Consider the following 18,701-nt stretch of genomic DNA (forward strand, 5'->3'; position numbering starts at 1 on the left):
ACTCAAGCCACGGTACCCTCAGCCCTGGGCTGCTCCGGGCAGGGGTCTCATCCCCTACCCAGGTGGTGCTGCCCTGCTTGTTGTGGAGAGCCTGGCCATGTGTGGGGCTGGGGGGCAGCCATGGGCCCTGCTCCTGGCCCGGGGGCTCGGCCACCCCCCTGTCACCCACCCAGGCTGTGCTGCAGGGGAAGCCAAACCCAGTGCCAGCGGCAGCACTGGAAGGGGCACAACCTGGGGCCAAGCTGGGCGCTATGGGATGGGGGCAGCTCCGGGGGTGCTTGAGCTCCCACTAGGGACAGGGGTCCTGGTCCCTGGGGGCGTCACCCCCCTCAGGGTGGCAGCAGGGCCACCCCAGCTTCAGGGAGCGGGGAGAGGTTTGGGCCAGGGCCCAGCCCCATTTGCCCTTGGCCAGGGCCGTTTGTTCCCAGCAGGGGCTGCCGGGGGGTCTCGGCTGTGTCCCTGGCCCCCCTGGCACCGGGACCTGGCGGCTGCTGTCATGTACTGTAAATACTCTGTGTGCCACCTTCTCCTCTGGGACCCTCGGCGCGGGGGCAAGCGGGAGGCCGGGGTCTGTACCGAGACTTTTTTTGTATACCACAAACTTTTTGTATATTTTTAATTTTGCTGCAACATGAGATATTAAATTCATTTCAATAAGCCCTGCCTGTGGGAACTTGTCCTTGCTGGCACCTGCAGCGGGGCAGGACCCCTCTGTCCCAGGGTGCTTGGGGACCTTGGGGGACAGAGCAGGGTGGCTGCAGCGGTCCGGTGTTGGTGGCCCTGGCCAGTGTTGGCCCCAGTGTGGCGGCTGGCAGGGAAGGGGTGTGCGGGCAGGATGCAGCAGGAGGAAGCCTGCGGACATGGCTGCTGCAGGGCCAACCTCCCTGCCCCAGGCGGAGGCCTCCAGCCCTGGCTGACCCCCAGCCCCACGGGGAGCTCAGGCCCCATGGGTGGCCATGGGAATGGGGTGCTGGGTGCAGCTGCACAGGCTCCTGCCGGTGCTGCTCCCCGTGCCGGGGCCCATGTGGGCAGGGAAGGACGGGGGCAGCGAGGGCTGGGACCCCACAGTGCTGCTTCACAAGGACTGGGCTGCCGGGGGCCACGGGGCAGCAGAACTGCCCCCAGACCCAGCAGAAGCCCTGTGGCAGTGAGGGGCAGGGGCTGCTCTGCAGCCAGGTCTCAGGGGCACCCCCAGCCCTGGCATCTGCTCCGGTCCCATCCCAGCCTACTTCAGTCCCTGCATCTGCCCCAACCCCGGCACAGTCCCAGCCAATGTCACCCCCAGTCCCAGCCCGACATCCAGCCCAGCCCAAGCCCCAGTTCCAGTCCAAGCCCCTGCTCCAGTCCCATCCCAGCCTACTTCAAACCCTGCTTCTGCCCAAGTACCACCCAGCCCCAGTCCCAATCCCAGCCCCAGCCCCAGTTCAAGTCTCAGCCCCAGTCCCAGTCCCGGTCCTGTCCCAGTCCCAGTTGCCATCACAGTCGCAGTCCTGTCCCAGTCCCAGCCCCAGTCCCAGTCGCAGTCCCAGTCCCAATTTTGTCCCAGTCCCACTCCAGCCTCAGTCCCAGTCCCAGTCGCAGCCCAGCCCAGCCCAGCCTAGTCCAGTCCCAGCACCCCCCAGGAGGGGCAGGAACTCACATCCCGGCCATCCTGGTGGAGTTTCCGACACAGGAAAACGCAGCGGCGCCGAGCGGGGCGGTGGGGGCGGCCGTGCTGGGAGGCAGCGCCGCAGCCCCGCCATGGACTGCGAGGCCAAGAAGGGGAAGAAGGTGCGTGGGCCGGGGGCTGGTGGCCTGGGGGCTGCTGAGAGGGCAGGAGGGGGTCAGATGCACAGGTACACCGGGACGAGGGGCCCTGCACCCCATCCTGTGGCGTGGTGGGGAGAGGTGGGGTCACCGCTCGCTGCCCCTTGAACCACCCAAAGGGTGCAAATTTGGGATCCGTGAGCAGAGGGGCCCAGCCCCTCCTGGGGCACTGGGTGCCCACGGACCCCGGGTGCCAGGGTTGGGTGCCTGGTGGTGACATGTCCCCATGCCCATTTCCCCTGCCAGGGCTTCGTGTCGCCCATCAAGCGGCTGGTTTTCCCCAAGGTGGCTCGGAGGCCGGCGCTCCGCAGCAGCGTCTACCGGCGGCCGCTGCACTCGGTGCCCCTCTACCCCCCTGACTACCTGATTGACCCCCAAATCCTGCTGCATGACTACGTGGAGAAGGAGGTGAAGGTAAAGAGGTGGGGTGTCCCCAGGGATGCCTGGGGTCCCTGCCTGCTTGGGGTGGGGCATGAGGCCACCATGCCATGCTGAGAGCCACCAGCCACGGTGGCCAGGAGGGTCCTGGTCCCCTCCCTACACAGACAAACAGCCAGGGAGGGGGAGTGTGGGCTGAGGGTGCAAGGAGGACCCCCCATTGCAGGGTGTCCCTGCACCCCAGGGACATGCATCCTGCCTTGGGGATGTGGATGCTCTGGGGGTGGCTCTGGGCCATGGGGTGGGGAGGATGCCTACCCCAGCGCCCCCCCATCTGCCCTGGGTTTTGTCCCCTGCAGTTTTTAGGCCATCTGACATGGGTGACATCCTCCCTGAATCCCTCCAGCCGGGACGAGGTGCTGCAGCTGCTGGACACAGCCAGGGTAAGAGGGGTCTCCACTCCCCAGGGTGCCCCCCAGCACAGCCCAGAGGGTGGGCGCTGGGTGCCCCACACCACAGGGTGCCCTCCTGCACAGCCCAGAGGGTGGGCGCTGGGTGCCCCACACCACAGGGTGCCCCACACAGCCAGCACATGCTCTGCTCCCACAGCAGCTGAAGGAGCTGCCGCTGCAGACAACGCCGGAGCAGGACAGCATCCTCAGCCTCTCAGCACGCTGCCTCCTGCTCACCTGGCGTGACAACGAGGAGCTGATCCTGCGCATCCCCACCCACGAGATCGCCGCAGCGTCCTACCTGCGTGATGACGCCCTGCACCTCCTCATCCTCAAAACCGGTGTGGGGCTCCAGCTGGCAGCACAGCTGGTCCCGAACACCTTGTGTCCCCAGGGCACGAGGGGCCAGAGCCTGGGGGGTGCTGGGGAGGTGCTGGGGGTGTATGTGGCAGCAGCTTGGGCCAAGCACTAAAGCCCATATTGCCCCCCTGGCTCGGTGGGGGTCTGCTCCCCTGGGGCTGGAGGGGGGCACTGCCTCAGGCTCTCCACTGCCCTGGCAGGCAGGTCCCAGCTGCGTTCCCAGCGCCAGTTGCTTTAATGGCAGGAGGAGATGAGGCTGGAAGTGACCCCCGTCCCCGTCCCCCACCATGGAGCTCCAGAGGGGATCAGGGGTGCTTTGATCATCAAACCTGAGCTCAGCTGCCAGCCGCAGGCAGGGTCCCTGGGGAGGGGGCTGCACTAGGCTGAGCTCCAGCCTGCACACAGAGCAGTCCCCTAATCCCCTGCCCTGCTGCCCCTAATCCCCCTGCCCCTGCCCCTGCCCCACGGTAGCCCCACTGCCCTCAACCCACTGGGGCTTCCCCAGCCCCACCTCACCACCCCCATCCTTCTGCTTCCCACCTGGTCAGTGGGACGGGGCGGCCCGGGCAGGGGCTGGGGGCCAGCAGGGTGGGCAGCAGCCCCCTGCCCTGATGCCCCATTTGTCCTTGCTGCCCCAGGCCTGGGAGTGGACCCGGTCCCCGCTGGAGCACACCCCGAGGCAGCCCCAGCCGGTGTGCCTGAGACATTCCCCGCTGAGAAGCGGCCGGGGGGCTCGTGGCCGGAGGGGTCGCGGCTGGGGGGCCCGATGGAGCGGCGGCACACCATCTGCAGCCTGGACTGGCGGGCAGCGCGGGGCGGGCAGGAGAACCGGCAGGGCGGCAGCCTGGAGCGGCGGCGGGGCGGCAGCTGGGAGCGGCGGCAGCGCGGGCGGCCCTCGGGCAGCTGGGAGCGGCGGCAGCCCTGCGGCGGTAGCTGGGAGCGGCGGCGGGCTGGCATCGCCGGCGGCAGCTGGGAGCGTGGCACCGGCTTTGGCAGCTGGGAGCGGCGGCACACCGGCAGCAACCCCCTGGACCCCCAGGAGCCTTGCCCTGACGCCTACTCCAACCTCATCATCCTCGCCGTGCCCAACAGGGTGAGTGGCCCCGGCACATGCCCACCCACCGGCACACGGCCACCCACCGGCACCCACGCTCGCTCTTTCCCTCCTGCTGCAGGATGCAGCCGAGGAGTCCTGCGCGCTCATCTGCCAGGTCTTCCAGATCATCTACGGGGACCAGAGCATCGAGTGTGTGGACCGCGCCGGGTACCACTACACCTCCACGCCCACGCGGCCCTGGCTCTCCAGCAGGAGTGAGTGGCTGGGGACAGGCATGGGGACACTGAGCGGAGCGGCACGGGGCTGATGGGCAGCAGCAGCAGGCAAGTACCATGGCAGAGGCTTGGCCCCCCTCTGAGACCTTCACTCTCCCTCCCCAGGCGAGAGCTGCCGCACAGATGGGACCTATGGCTACGATGCCGACTTCAGCTGCTGCAGCTCTTTGTGAGTCTGGCTCCCCCAGGGTGCTCCTGCTCCCGGGTGGGTGCCCCTGCCCCTGCCCCTGGGGGGTGGGTGCCCCTGCACTAGGGTGAGTGCCCCTGCCCCCAGGTGGGTGCCCCTGTGCCAGGGTGAGTGCCTGCCCCAGCTGCAGAGATGCCCCAGCCCTGCCCGATGGTGGGTGCTGTGCAGCAGGGGGTGGGCAGCTGGGTGCATAAGGGGTGCTGGGACCCCCTGACTTCTGTCCCCTCCACAGCAACGGCTCCCATGAGACCTTTGAAGCATATTACAGCGGTGCCTCCTCGCCCTCCTTCCACCAGTCCCACCACAGCCTGGCCACTGCCTGCAGCGGCAGTGACCAGAGCGGCACTGGGCTGGAGCAGCTGCAGGACTACATGGTGACGGTGCGGGCGCAGGGACGGGCGAGGGATCCCACTCAGTGCTGGTGGCTGGGAACAGGGTGGGGTGGTGGGCAGGCCTGAGCCCCCCCTGCAACAGAGAGCAGGCAGTGGGGTGCAGGGTGGGGGGCCGGGGCTGTGCGCTGCTGGTGTCCCCAAGCCTAACCCATGCCCCTGTCACCACAGCTGCGCAACAAGCTGTCACCGCAGGAGATCCAGCAGTTCGCCCTCCTGCTCCGCGAGTACCGCCTGGGCATGCCGGTGCAGGAGTACTGCACCGAGCTCCTGCGCCTCTATGGGGACCGCAGGAAATTCCTCCTCCTGGGTGAGTGTCTGGGCTCATGCTGCAGCCACCCTGTGCCATCACGGGCCCCTGGTGATGGCCGTGCACCCCTTGGGGCTGGGGTGCTGGTGTTGGCTGTGCTCTGGGGGGTGTTGGCACCCTGCTGCTCATGGGGGATGGGATGGGACAAACCCCCTGCCAGCAGCCGGTGGGGCTGCCTGGCATCTCACACCAGTGCTGCCCACTGGGGCAGGGTCACCCTGAGGCTCACGGTGCCCATGGCAGGAATGAGGCCGTTCATCCCTGACCAAGACATCGGGTACTTTGAGACCTTCCTGGAGAGCATCGGCATCCGGGAGGGTGGAATCCTCACTGACAGCTTTGGCCGCATCAAGCGCAGCATGAGCAACACATCAGCCTCGGCTGTGCGCAGCTACGACAGCTGGTCCCTGCGCTCCGAGTCCGAGTCCTTCAACCGCATGATCACGGACATCACCCATGACATTGAGGCGCTGGCGCGGGATGAGGAGGAAGAGGAGGAAGAGGAAGAGGACAACTACTTGTGAGGGAGTGCTGAAACGCAGTGGTCCCCTCCCCACTCACTGATGCGGTGCCGCATCTCCAAGCCCAGACTTACTAGGTGCCCAGCTCTGCCCAAGTGCCTGGGAGGGGGAACATTGTCCCCCACTTTGTTACACAGGAGAGGTCAAGGGCTCTGCACCACCCTGGCAGCTCTTGGCAGGGCTAACAGCATCGTAGGGCAGCCATGGCGGTGAGACAGCCCCCATCTGGCAATGCCATGTGCTGTAATTTCTGCAGATTGCAATTAAAAGCCACAGCTGGGAGCAGAGCAGATTCTTCCCCAGGGAAAGGCCGTGCCAGGGTGCAGGGGCTGCTGCGGTGGGGGGGTGAGCTGGGCCAGGGGCACTGCTCACAGCCCTGCCACGCACCCTACCACTGCTGGGCTGGGAACACCCTGCCCACCCCAGTGCCACATGCAGGTCACTCCCAGAGTCAGGGTGCTGCCAGCTGGGCTGGGCTGGCCCTGGGGGACACTCCTGGCAGCATGGGATCCCAGGGAGCTCAGAGCAACGTGGGGGGGCCAGCGATGGTGTGCTGGGATGGGAGGGGGCTGGTGGCCACAGCTGATGCACCGCTGCCTGTGCTGCTCGTAAAGCGCCTGTGCAGTCGGCTTCCATCACGGGCCAGTGGCAGGAAGGCACCCAAGAGCCCCCATGGCCCCAGGGATACCCTGAGCCGGGGCTGCCGGCACAGTGTCCCCCATCCTGCCGCCAAGCACCCTGGTGCAAGGGCAGGGCAGGGGGACACTGAGACATGGGCCACGCTGCGGGCAGTGGTCCCCCGTTCCGTGAGCGCCGTCGATGCACCAGCTGGCTGCTGCCGGTCGCGGGCGTTTCACAAAAGGAAGTTCCTGCCCCAGGACACGACTTCCTGCAGCCCCGCCGGCCAGCTGGCCCCCAGCCACCGTCCCCCGGCTAATGTCCCATGGCCCCTGGGTAGCATCCCTCGGTGGGGACTGTGGGACGGTGCTGGAGCCCCAGGCCGGTGCACGGGCAGACAGATACCGGGGCTACGGGCAGTAACTTATTTTTTTCCTCTTAAACACTTTACATATGCAAATCCTCATGCTGGCAGGCGCTGCCTGGCTGCTTCCCCTGACACTCCTGAGCCAGAGCAGGGCTGTGCCCGGCCGCGCTGGCCCCTGGTGGCCAGTGTCATGGCGCAGCTGAGGGTCCCATTGCTGCTGCTGTCCCCGTCCCAAATTCCGGGGTGCTTTGGGGGAATTAAAGCAAAGGCCGGAGCGGTGGGGGGGCTGGAGGGGGTCCCCGGGAGGCCCTTTGGCACAGGGGCAGGGGGACACAGCAAAGCCCCCCGGGCGCCCCTGCAAGCTGCTTCTGCCGCCGTTGGTCTAGGGGGGTCCCGCATGGCCCGGGGGGGCCCGTTGGGTGCGTGATGGAGACCCCACTCCCATTCGGGTTTGGACCCCCTGGCACCCGTACAGGGAGGTATCGGCCGCGTCCTCTCCGTCGGGGAACCGCGGCGAAACGGGGGGCGGGGCCTTACAGGAGGGGGCGGGACCTCACCGGCGCGGGCAGAGCGAGCGGCGGCGGCAGCCCCGGCTCCGGGAGCGGCACCGGGACGTGCCCCGGGACGGCGGCGGAGGTGAGAGCGGAGCGGAGCCCCGGGGGCGGCTCGGGCCGGCCCCGCTCGGTGCGGCGGCCCTGGCAGCCCGGCGGGGAGGCGATGGCGGGGGGTCCCGGTGTAGTCCCGGGTGGGGTCCCGGCGCGGTCCCGCGGCGGGGTGCCGGTGCGGTCCCGGGGAGGGCACGGTGCAGTGCTGGAGGGGTTCCAGTGTGGTGCCGAGGGGTGGGCGCCGGTGCAGTCCCCGAGGGGTCCCGGTGCCGTCCCGGGGAGGTGGTCCCTGCCGGTGACTTTGCAGGGGCCATGGGGGACCCGCCGCTGCCCACCCTGCCAGCGAGGGCATGGAGCAGCACGGGCACGAGCCATGGGCAGTCACGCTCCCGGAGCAGTGGGCTCCCCAAATCCCACCAGGTCCCCATGGCTGAGGACAGCCACACGGGCTGTGGGACGTGGCTCTCTGGGGTGGGATGCTCTCTGGGGCTGCTCTCACCGGCGTGCCTTGTGCTGGCCAGCCTCGGCACTGGGCTGTGGGAGCTGGCAGGAAAGCCATGGCACATGGGCTAGCCGGGATGCCAGGGGGGATGCCAGGGGGGCCGGCTGGCTGTGGGACACCCCCAGACTCCCCAGAGGTGTTTGTGCTTTGTAGGGCCAAATGCTCCGATGCGGTGTGACACAGGCACGGCACATACCCACCACAGTGCCAGCATGGGCCATGGCCGAGTTTCAGCCAGGCACTGCATGGGTTTGCCAGGAGGGATGCGGCACTGGCTTTGCCAGTGGCCCAGGGCATCCCTGGCAAGGGGGATGTGCTGTCTGGGGCTGCTGCTGCTCCTGCTCTGCTCGGGGCACACTGGGAAGGACGAGGAGTGCCCATGGGGTGGCTGGGAAGTGACAGCCATGTCCCCCGAGGGCTGTGGGAGTGCTGTGATGCTGCTGGTGCCTGATTGCTCCCCCAGCAAGGCCGGCAGTGCTGTGCACCTGAGCTTCCTCCTTCACTGTCACTGCTGGCATCTTCTTCCTCTGCAACAGGGTCTCCCTCGGACAAGCGAAGTGCCTTTGCGGGGGGGTTCCCCCTGTGCTTGCTGCTTGCAGCATGTTTTCCTGCTGGTTTTCTTGGGGACCCAGAGAAAGTGGAGCATTTCCATTTGCCCTGGGCCAGTGGCTGCTCGAGGCAGCTCCACCCTGGCAGAGAGCAGCCAGGGAGCCCGGTGGAGAGCGGTGACCTGGGGCAGTGCAGGGCAGCCACAGGCATGAGGGGAGCCCACAAGCACCAGCCGTGCCAGATGGGGAGCCCCGCGCTGCTGGGGAGCCCCTCCATGAGGAAGGTCCTGCTTTGCAGGATGCCGAGCAGCTCTCTCCCGCCACAATGCTCAGTGCCTGCACCCCTGTCCAGGAGAGGCCTTTTTGGGGAAGGGCTGTGAAGCTGCTCCATGGCAGCCGCTGTCACCTGCCCAAAATTCACCTCCTGTGACTCCTCCTTTCTCTGCACCAGGACATCCCCTTTCCTCCCCAGCACTCCACCATGCACCTTGCTGGGCACCCTGGCATCCCACAGCCGCTGCCCACCTTGGCTCTGCGGGGCAGCGGAGCCCTCTCTGCCCCCAGCTGCACATGGTGCCCCATGTCGTGTGCCAGCGCTGTGCCGTGCCGGTGCCGGGTGGGAGCTGCTGGGAGTGGGGCTCCAGCGGGGCTTTCACCTCTGTCGCAACGGCTTCACTTCCCCTCCCTTGGCTGCAGGATGGGTTGCGTGAAGTCAAAGGAAGCTGACGTCCAAGAGAAGATGATAAAAACTGACCCCGACCCCGACCCTGGCCCCAGCTTCCAGCAGGGCCACTACGTGAGGGACCCCACAGCCCCCACCAGCAGGGTGAGTGGGAGCCAGCAAGCGAGTGGGGGGCATGGGGCTAAGCATCACGGGGGGCTCAGCCCCTCTCTTCCCCATTGCTGCCAGCACCGAGAGCAGGACCGGCTGTGGCGCTGGCAGTGCCTGTGCGCTGGGACAGAGGGCTTGGCGTGGGATGGGAGCCCGCTCTACGCTGGGTCAAAGCACAGAGCGAACCTGATGGGAATCAAGGAGTTACGGAAAAAGGGAGAGAAAAATGAAGGTGTTGGGAGGGGCAGAGAGGCTGGTGCTGGGTGGGCTGCTGTGTTGGGTGGTGCTGGTGCTGCCCCTTGGGTGCCCTCCTGCTGCTGCTGCTGGGGGTTGGGACTGCAGTGGGGCCAAGACCCCAGTGGGGTATGATTCTTTGTCACTCGTGATGTCACTCTGGTTTTTGTCCCACTTTCCCAGAACAATAATGTCCCCAGCATGGCTGTGCTCCCACACGAGGATGGTGGTAGGTACAGGGGGGCTGCAAGTGGGTACATGAGGTGGGAGCGTGTGTGGGGCCTGTGGCCAGGTCCTCTCCCACCTGGGTTGGAGCTGCTGGTCCCAGCAGGATGGGAGCTCTAGGCTTCCTCAAAGGCCAGCCGTGGCCATGGTACGATGAAGATGGAGGCGCTGGGTGCCATGGGGGTCCTGGCTGGTGTCTTGGCTGCACATGGCAGGGGTGGCTGGATGCCCCATCCCAGCACGGGGAGGGGTGCCCACAGAGCTCCCTTGCTGCAGGCTTGGGGGACAGCATGGTGCTGGCGCTCTACGACTACGAGGCGACGCACACTGGTGACCTGAGCTTCCAGAAAGGGGAGCAGCTGATGGTGCTGGAGGAGTAAGTGCTGCCAGTGTCTCCCCACCCCAGGGTCTCCCAAAGGCTTATGTGACCCTGCCGGGTTTTTTTTCTGGAATTTGCCCCTGGAGGAGCTGGTGGTGGTGCTGTGGGCTGACCCAGTGCTGTTTCTATCACAGGTCAGGGGAATGGTGGCGAGCACGGTCACTGGTGACGGGGAATGAAGGCTTCATCCCCAGCAACTACGTTGCCCAAGCCGGCTCACTGGAAACGGAGCAGTGAGTCCGTCCCTTGGTCCCATGGTCTCATGGTCCCCCCACCACAGCTGTCCCTGCTCCTGCCCCATGTCCTGCCACCAACCCTGCCCCATGCCAGCCTTAGCTCTGCCAGCCCCGGCAGTGCTTGTTGGTTCCTTTGTTCCTGCCACAGGTGGTTTTTCAAGGGCATCAGCCGGAAGGACGCAGAGCGGCACCTCCTCAGCCCCAATAATGTGGTCGGGTCCTTCATGATTCGGGACAGCGAGACAACGAAAGGTCCAGAGGGGTGCCTGTGGCGTGGTGCCGGGGCACAGCTGCCCTGGGGGAGCCTTCCTTGCCCGCAATTGCCTGGCAGAGGAGCTCGGGAGGTGCCTCCCCAGCCCAGGGGCTGTGCTGTGCTGCAGGGCAGGGACTGGGGGTCCCATGCTCCCACTGTAAGAGTCCTCAGAAGAGCCCATGGTGCTGCCCCGTGTCCAAGCCCCATGGCAGGGACAGGGGGGAAATGTCCTTTTGAGGCTGTTTTCTTTGGGGTGCAGGTGTGGCTGGCCTCATAGCCGGGGCCGAGGGGGCAGTGGCAGTGTGGTGGGGATGGGTGCTGCAGTGATGGCTCTGCTGGGTGATGGCACCACATGTGCCATGAGCACGGGATGGATGGGGACAGCAGGGAGGTGCCCTCTGCATGGGGGCTGTCAGCTCACCACTCCCGAACAGGCTGCTACTCACTGTCGGTGCGGGATGAGGACAACGTGCAGGGTGCCACAGTGAAGCATTACAAGATCCGGATGCTGGATAGTGGTGGCTTCTACATCTCCCCACGCAGCAGCTTCAATACACTGCAGGACCTGGTCCAGTACTACAAGGGTGAGCCCTGGGGTGCCTATCCCCCCCCATCCCAGACCCTTTGCCCCTGCACCCAGCTCAGCCACGGGTGTGCAGAAGCTCTTGCCTGTCACTGCTGGGCTGCTGCTGTGGCTCGGGCTGTGATGAGCAGCAACTCCCGGCGCTTCCCTGGCTGCAGTGGCTGGCTTGCTGGCCATCACAGCTCTGAGTGTCCCCAAACTCCCCCTCCCTGGGTGGGCCAGTGCCCTGACTGCGCTAGGGCAGTGCAGTAATGCCAGGCAGGGCAGAGAGATGCTGGCGGGGCCAAGCTGCGACAGCCGGTGTTCGATGTGTCCCCACCATTTACGGTGGGGCATGTGGTGCCAGGATATGCCCCATGGCCACGGAGGCTGCCATGGGCTCTGCTTCAAAGTGTGAAGCAGCTGGTGAGACAGGCTGGCTGATGGCTCTGGCCGCTCCCCGCAGGGCAGAGCAACGGGCTGTGCCAGCAGCTCACCCACCCCTGCTGTGTGCCCAAACCGCAGAAGCCCTGGGAGAAAGATGCCTGGGAGATCCCTCGGGAGTCGCTGAGGCTGGAGAAGAAGCTGGGAGCCGGGCAGTTCGGGGAAGTGTGGATGGGTGAGAGCGAGGGGGAGGCAGCTGGGAGGAAGATTAAGTTGGTGGTGAAGGAGAAATGGTGAGGGGTGGGAGATGAGGTGGAGGGATGGCAGGGAAGGAGTGACCTGGGGGAGAGGAGCATGGAGAACTGGAGGTGGCCCTGGCCTTAATGCAGATGCTGCTCGGGGCAGGGTGCGTGGGGACAGCCCTGGGCTGCACATGGTCTCCAGGCCTTGCACAGCTGCTCCGGCTGCAGGAATAGGTGCTTTGGCTCCAAAATCCAGTGCTCCCAGTGCCTGGGAACTGGGCAGCCTGGGAATCGTTTGTTGTACCATCCCCCAGCTACCTACAACAAGCACACCAAGGTGGCGGTGAAGACAATGAAGCCAGGCAGCATGTCCGTGGACGCCTTCCTGGAGGAGGCGAACCTGATGAAGACGCTGCAGCATGACAAGCTGGTGAAGCTGCACGCAGTTGTCACCAGGGAGGAGCCCATCTACATCATCACCGAGTTCATGGAGAAAGGTGCCGACTGCATCCCTGCGCGCTCGCCGTGGGCCAGGCCAGGACCAGGACCTGGGTGCCCCAGAGATGGTGCAGGATCAGCCCCTCCTGCATCCCCAGGCTCGGCCATGGGCTCTGCGCTGGCTGCTGGGACACTGGGAGCAGGGCTGGATCCTGCCTGTCTGAGCGCCCTGGGGCAGGGTGCTGGGGGGAATACGGTGGTGGCCCTGGGAAAGGGATGGATGGGGGCTGAGAACAGATGAGGAGGAACGCTCCGCAAGGCAGGAGAGAGCCTGCACTGGGGCTTACACCTCTGCCTGATCCACGGGAGCAGGATGGGGGTCAGGTGTGTTTCCTGACCATGTCCCCACATCTATGCTTGGCTCCCTGGGACCCTGTGATGCCCCGAGGGTGGGCACAGGCTCCAGCTGAGCTGTCAGCCCTGGCACCCTTCCCTGTCTGCAGGGAGTTTGCTGGATTTCCTGAAGAGTGAGGAGGGGAACAAGCAGCCGCTCCCGAAGCTGATCGACTTCTCTGCCCAGGTGAGGAGGTAGCCGACCTTTCCCAGCTCCCCACTCTTGCTCCCCCTCGCTCCTGAGAAGGGTGAGCGAGGGGGTCAAGGAGTCCAAGAACTGACTTGGGATGGGCTCAGTGCCAGCCAGGAGCCTGGTTTGAACAGGCAAACACTGGGGGTGGCGGGGATGCAGGGAAGGGGCCGGTGAGGCCTCCCTGTGGCACTGCCCTCAGCCCTGTGGGCAACCAGCCACTCACTCGCCACCCTGTCCCAGCGGCAGGGGCAGGTGTGTGAGAAAAGCAGAAGTGCCGTGGCTTCCTCCCAGTAGCATGTTGGCTGCGGCATGCAGTGGCTAGCCTGCGCCCAGGCCCTGCCCCACCGGAGCTGCACAGAGCACGGGAGGTTTTGCCAGGCTGCTCCTTCCAAGGAGCCAGGAAACCTGCATCTTCTGAGGCCGACGTGGTGTGTGCAGCCCTCGCAGCCTGTGGTGCCTCTGTGCTTTGTGGAAGTCACAGGAGTGAGGGTCGGAGATGATTTCACTGCTCTCATTTGCGTGGTCCCTTCTCCAGGACATGCCAGTGCTGGTCAGTGTTGCTCACCTGAACTTGCCCCCTCCCAGCAGCAGCCCTGGCAAAACCATCGATTTCTGCCCATCGCTGCTGATGTGGTAGTTACCAGCACACACCGCGCTCTGGGTGACAGAGCCTCATCCGCAAACTCGGCCAAAGCCCCCCAAAGCCTCACGTGGCCGCATGCCCACGCTGTGCCACACACCGGCACGGCTGCGGTGCTGCGGGGCAGCGCCTGACGCCAGTGGGGCTGAGCCCCTGGGCAGGACCCACCCACAGCTGTGGCAGCGCTGAGCTTCACGGGTTTAATAGGAAATCTACACCCCAGTTTTGTTGCTTTCACAGTGCCTGGAAGCCTGAGGTGGGCATGGTTTCTAGAAGAGAGCGTAGCATGTTATGTTACCCACATGCCTGTGGGAGGTTTGTGGATCATTAAAATCATCTACCTGCCATAGGGCTGTCAGGGGCTGAGGGAAGGCAGCTGGAGAGGCAGGAGGACTCGGTGAAAATAATTTTGGGGGTATTTTCAGGAGCTGATTTTGAGTACCGCTGCGCATGCTACTCTGATCTATCTTCGTATGTGCAACCACTGTCTTGTCCCTGCTGCTTCTGTAGTGTCCCCAGATGCTGGCCAAATCCAGAGACTCTGATCCAAGCTCGGTACCTCTATGAATTATTTCACTGAGATACCTGAGCAGCAGGAAAGTCAGGATGGGAGCCCAGACCCCAAGGGCTTAGACCAGGCCACTGGCTACTCCAGCTGGCTGTGCCAGGGTCTGCAGATCAGCTGTGCACTCTTGCATGCCATCTGTTCCCAGCAAGCTGGCTCTTGCAAGCTGCCCGGCTCGGCTCGGTAGCTCGGAGGGGCTCGAAGGGGCTGCTTTCTGCAGCGCTGAGAGTGAAGGCTGAAGTGCTTTCATGTGCAGGCAGCAGGCAGGCAGGCAGGTAGCGAGCCTGGCGCCCAGGCTTGTGCTGGGGCTGAGTCACTGCAAGCAAAACTGTATCTGCGGTCATGGAAATAATCCTTCCGCTCTTGCAGTGCTTGTTTACTTCTGTATTTTGTGTGGAGAGCTCTGTGAGAAACTGCAACTCGCCCCGGCCCAGCTTGTGCGGTGGCTCCGGCCCCTTGCCCTCCTGGACGCTGGTAGCATCCAGGCACGGGATAATTTGGCACAAAGCTGGGGGTTGGTGTGACCTCTCCAGGTCATCTCTGCGCTGATCGGGGCTCATACCTGCACACAGCCACAGCCACTGAGCGCTGAGGCTTCAGGAGACAGATCTGGAGATGGCATCTTCAGGGGTTGTCACAGCCATCCTGCTCCCAGGCAGGACTGACTCTTCACAAACTATTCTTGAAGACCTCAGGCATCTCCCCACCCTCCTCGGGAGACTGTGCTTTTCTGTCCTCACCAAGGAAGCGCTGCAATGCTGGCCAACCCTCACTGCAGCAATTAGTCATTTTGTTGTTCCCTTGGTGCAAGGTGAGGATAATTTACTCCCTGCTTCTCTCAAGCTGTGGTTGATGTTATTTGGAGACTGGTCTCACCTCTCCTCTGCACAGAGAATGATCTACTCCACTTCTGCATGGCTACGACTGAAGCAGTTACACCCTGCCCTGCAGTCATCCACTGACACTTGCCTGTGAGCATGTCAGCTCCACTGACACTGGTTCTCACTGCTTTTCTCACACAGGCACTTAAAAAGGGCCATGCTGGGCCGGTCATCCCAACCCTGACCTCTTCTGCCAGGGATTCCCTGTGCAGAGCGCCGTTCCCACACAGAGGAGTCAGTCACATCTCCTGCTGTGACTCAGCCTCCTTTTATCCCCTTTCCAAGCGCTGGCCAGAAGCTGTGAACCTCTTTCCATTCCTGGTGACAGCTGAGTTGCGGGGATTGTGCTGTTTTGAACAGCCTCTGCATTTTTCTTTTTCCCCTTTTTATAGATTGCAGAAGGAATGGCTTTTATTGAGAAGAGGAACTACATCCACAGAGACCTGAGAGCCGCCAATATTCTGGTGTCGGCAATACTGGTGTGCAAGATTGCAGACTTTGGGCTGGCCAGAATTATTGAGGACAACGAGTACATGGCCCGGGAAGGTGCGGGAGCTGCTGGGGGCATCTGGCCGCTTTCTGAGATGGCGAGGGGTTGTGAAGCCACTAACCAGGATATAACCTTGGTGGCAAGGCCCCCGGGCGGGACGTGGAGTGTAAGAGGGAGGGAAGCTCCTCTCATTTGCATCGCTTCATATCTTCCTCTTCTGTTTGTTTCTTGTTCCCCATGTTTCACCACCGGTTTCTCAGCATTTGGGTTAGAGCTCATGTTTCCCATTGGCTTTCTTTGTCCAGGTGCCAAGTTTCCCATTAAATGGACTGCACCAGAAGCCATCAACTATGGATCTTTCACTATAAAATCAGATGTCTGGTCCTTTGGGATCCTCTTGACCGAGATCATTACCTATGGGCGCATCCCATACCCAGGTAAGGAGGTGAAATGCCTCCTCTAACATGGTTCCAAAAGATGTGCTCCACCTTCTGGGCCCCATCCATGGGATCTGTTTCTTCATGAAGTTAGATCTCTGAAAACAGAGGGAATGGTGAGAAATTGGAATCTCACACCGGGAGCAGGGTTCAAAGTTGGTGGCACAAGGTCTCAAGACGGCAATTCTGTCAGGGAGCCATGGAGAGGAGCCCAGAGCACAGGATGCTCTCTGAGCAGTCTGCACTACTCGTTTAGCTACGTCCAATGTTTGGACAAGAGCTCACCTAGGATGGATGATTAGGAGGATTTTCTCCCTGGGAGTCCTCAGTGGACACCAGCTGTTTTCAGTGATCTGAAATTCATGCTGACATGACATGGGCTCCCTCTTCTCAGTTTCCACAAAGCAGAGCTGGGACGTTTCCTCTGGGGAACCCACAAAATGGGTCCAGGTAGTGACGACTTTGGGGTGCCCGCTGCTTTGGGGAGAACGGCAGCTGCTCTGTATAGTGCCTTGGGGCTGATCCTGCAAGGAGGTCTTGAACTCCTCCAGCTCCATGGGAAACCAACAGTTGTCAGGATCTCTAAAAGACCTAGTCTCTCTGTTTCTAAAATAAAGATCATGTTTCTAACATGAAAGTGTAACTGACTGGCCCCAGGCTGGGCTGCACAGCCCTGGGAGAGCGTCTATTGTACACCCCAGGTTCCTGGCTCACAGGTTTGCAGCACAGCACTAACCCCTGGCTTTCTGCCTCCTGTGGATTAAGCGTGTTTGGAAGGAGTACATCAGTTCAGGGCTGGTAGCTGGGCCAGGTGTTTTTGGCAAATCTAAATCATCATCTTCCTTAGGAACCACCCTGTATTTTGTACTAATTGTTACTTTGGTACTTTTTTTCAATAGGAAATTATTCTGTACAAGAAAACTAAACATTGCCACAAACCAGGCATGAAGGATCTGGGGTAGCGTAAAGGATTGTTCTGGAGGGTTGGTTCTGCCATCACACTAACTTATTTTTATTGGGAGGAATGGCTTATTAAAGACTCAGCAGATGGAGAAGTGTAGCCTTTATTTTTTTTTAATTTTATACAAAACGATTCTAATTCCCATCTGATCTGCTCCACTGGAGTACAAAACTGCATGCTACAACTAACCCAGCATCTCAGTTGGCTGCATGTTTCCCTGACCAGGAATAGCAGTTCCCCCCTCCCAACCCCTCTAACCTGCCCTTTTTCTTCCTACTGACTTTGTCCAAAGGGTGGGTAGTTTTGGGCTTGGGGTTTTTTTTTTGCATTTAAAGACATCAGTGATAAACCATTAAATGTTCACCTGTCCTGCCCTGTTTCTCCAGGGATGTCTAGCGTGGAGGTGATCAGGGCACTGGAGCACGGGTACCGGATGCCCCGCACAGAGAACTGCCCTGAGGAGCTGTATGACGTTATGATGAGATGCTGGAAGACCAAACCAGAGGATCGTCCCACCTTTGAGTACATGCAAAGCATTTTGGAGGATTTCTTTACTGCAACAGAGAGCCAGTATCAGCAGCAGCCATAACACAGGAAGCTTGGTGAAAACAGCGGATACCCTGCACTATGCATGCCATGTTAGCAGCAGTGAGCATATGCACCCTGCTCTTCCCTGCCCCACTCGTGATCTGCCTGCGCACACCTTCCTCTGCCAGCCTGGCCCAGGAACCAGAGCCTTCCTGGTGTGGCTGGGCTGGAAGCGGGGGCACGGGGAAGCCCTCTGGGGCTGCCAGATGGAGGGAGAGGTTACCCAGGGCTGTACCTTGTGCCTTTTGTGTGTGCCTGAGTGTCTGCAAGGCAGCTGCTCTGGGAAGCGCTGGCTGGCTGGTAGTTGCCTGCACCAGCAGCACCACAGAAGGAGGGCTGGGTCTGTTTCAGCTACAAAGAAAAAAACCCAGATTATTACTATTTGTTTAATCCTTGTCATGGTTTAACCACAGCTGGCAGCTAAGTACCACACAGCCACTTGCTCACTCCCCAGCCCACCCCTGCGGGATGGGGAGAAGAATTAGAAAAAAGGTAAAATTCATGGGTTTGAGATAAGAACAATTTAATAATTGAAGTAAAATAAAATATAATAATAATAGTAATGAAAAGGAGAGAGGAATAAAACATAAAGAAAGAAAAAAACCCAAGTGATGTATAATACCATTGCTCACCTCTGCTGACCAATGCCCAGCCAGACCCCCAGCAGTGATCGGCCCTCCCCAGCCAGTTCTCCCCAGTTTCTATACTGGGCATAATGTTCTATGGTATGGAATAGCCTTTGGCCAGTTTGGGCCTTCCCAGCCTCTTGTGCACCTGCTCACTGGCAGTGTGTGGGAAACGTGAAAAGTCCTTGATTTAGAATAAGCATCCCCAGGTGCTTATTTAGAACAAGCATCCCCAGGCCGCTGCGGCCCGGCAAGAAGCCCCGTCCGCTCCCAGCCGCCATTTCACCTCGCCTGGGGGTACCGGTGGTATCGGCAGCGGGCCCGGTGTTCCCTGCACGCACACTTTATGTTGTTATTTTTAGTATTTAATTATGGGTCATTTGGGAAAAAAGCGGAAGTGGTTTGGTTTTTTTCCAGGTTGCCCTGTAGCCTCACAGCAGGGAGCTTCTGGGCCTGTCACTGGATTTTCCTCATGCTAAGAAGCAAACACGGTTGCTTCCGTACCTTCGTACCAGCTTTGGAAGCGTCTTTTTGTTATCAATAAAGTATTTACAAACCCCTGGTCTTTTGGCCCTGCCCCACGCTCCCCGGCCCGGCCCCCGGCCCGGCGGGACCGGGCCCGCCCGCCCCGCCGCTTCCGCGCCCGCACCCAACATGGCGCCCGCGGCGTCGCGCCCGTCCTCCGCGCGCAGGCCGCTGCCCTCAGCAAAGATGGCGGCGCGGACCACCCCTTACCCCGGCCGGCTCCGCGGGGCTGGCGACTCGCT

At 62.2% G+C, this 18,701-nt stretch overlaps 3 protein-coding genes across 7 annotated transcripts in view; 2 read left to right on the plus strand and 1 right to left on the minus strand.

Annotated features, from left to right (window-relative positions):
- The window catches only part of BCL2L1 (BCL2 like 1), a 198,280-nt gene that overhangs the window by 101,081 nt on the left and 78,498 nt on the right, over window positions 1–18,701 (minus strand). The window lies entirely within an intron of this gene.
- On the plus strand, window positions 1,670–6,022 carry CCM2L (CCM2 like scaffold protein). Of its 3 annotated transcripts, none has more exons than XM_056354097.1 (10): window positions 1,670–1,770; window positions 2,053–2,220; window positions 2,544–2,627; window positions 2,794–2,977; window positions 3,635–4,089; window positions 4,172–4,307; window positions 4,434–4,497; window positions 4,748–4,895; window positions 5,076–5,214; window positions 5,458–6,022. In XM_056354097.1, exons 1-10 carry the CDS (start codon window positions 1,741–1,743, stop codon window positions 5,736–5,738), a joined length of 1,689 nt encoding a protein of 562 aa, XP_056210072.1. In that variant the 5' UTR covers window positions 1,670–1,740; the 3' UTR covers window positions 5,739–6,022. The 3 variants fall into 3 exon arrangements, with proteins under 3 accessions (XP_056210072.1, XP_056210073.1, XP_056210074.1); XM_056354098.1 differs by having other exon boundaries at window positions 2,797–2,977; XM_056354099.1 differs by having other exon boundaries at window positions 5,426–5,600.
- HCK (HCK proto-oncogene, Src family tyrosine kinase) lies at window positions 7,246–18,497 on the plus strand. 3 transcript variants are annotated; one of them, XR_008824291.1, is made up of 14 exons: window positions 7,246–7,356; window positions 9,072–9,201; window positions 9,625–9,670; window positions 9,943–10,042; window positions 10,180–10,278; window positions 10,430–10,533; window positions 10,969–11,118; window positions 11,563–11,715; window positions 12,037–12,219; window positions 12,664–12,740; window positions 15,225–15,378; window positions 15,628–15,759; window positions 16,659–16,742; window positions 17,107–17,243. XR_008824291.1 is itself a non-coding variant. In XM_056354100.1 (13 exons), the coding sequence occupies exons 2-13, from the start codon at window positions 9,073–9,075 to the stop codon at window positions 17,307–17,309; spliced, it is 1,530 nt and encodes a 509-aa protein (XP_056210075.1). In that variant the 5' UTR covers window positions 7,246–7,356; window position 9,072; the 3' UTR covers window positions 17,310–18,497. The 3 variants fall into 3 exon arrangements, 2 of the variants coding, with proteins under 2 accessions (XP_056210075.1, XP_056210076.1); XM_056354100.1 differs by lacking the exon at window positions 16,659–16,742 and having other exon boundaries at window positions 17,107–18,497; XM_056354101.1 differs by lacking the exons at window positions 11,563–11,715; window positions 16,659–16,742 and having other exon boundaries at window positions 17,107–18,497.

This window comes from Falco biarmicus, chromosome 10 (genome assembly GCF_023638135.1).
Source record: "Falco biarmicus isolate bFalBia1 chromosome 10, bFalBia1.pri, whole genome shotgun sequence".
NCBI lineage: Eukaryota > Metazoa > Chordata > Aves > Falconiformes > Falconidae > Falco > Falco biarmicus.

Bases quoted from the DNA above. Each gene is read 5' to 3' on its own strand.
- CCM2L (XM_056354097.1), top strand. From the start codon at position 1,741: ATGGACTGCGAGGCCAAGAAGGGGAAGAAG. The intron at 4,308-4,433 runs GTGAGTGGCTGG...CTCCCTCCCCAG, and splicing joins GCCCTGGCTCTCCAGCAGGA to GCGAGAGCTGCCGCACAGAT. The intron at 5,215-5,457 runs GTGAGTGTCTGG...TGCCCATGGCAG, and splicing joins CAGGAAATTCCTCCTCCTGG to GAATGAGGCCGTTCATCCCT.
- HCK (XM_056354100.1), top strand. From the start codon at position 9,073: ATGGGTTGCGTGAAGTCAAAGGAAGCTGACGTCCAAGAGAAGATGATA. The intron at 9,202-9,624 runs GTGAGTGGGAGC...CCACTTTCCCAG, and splicing joins CCACAGCCCCCACCAGCAGG to AACAATAATGTCCCCAGCAT. The intron at 11,716-12,036 runs GTGAGAGCGAGG...ACCATCCCCCAG, and splicing joins GTTCGGGGAAGTGTGGATGG to CTACCTACAACAAGCACACC.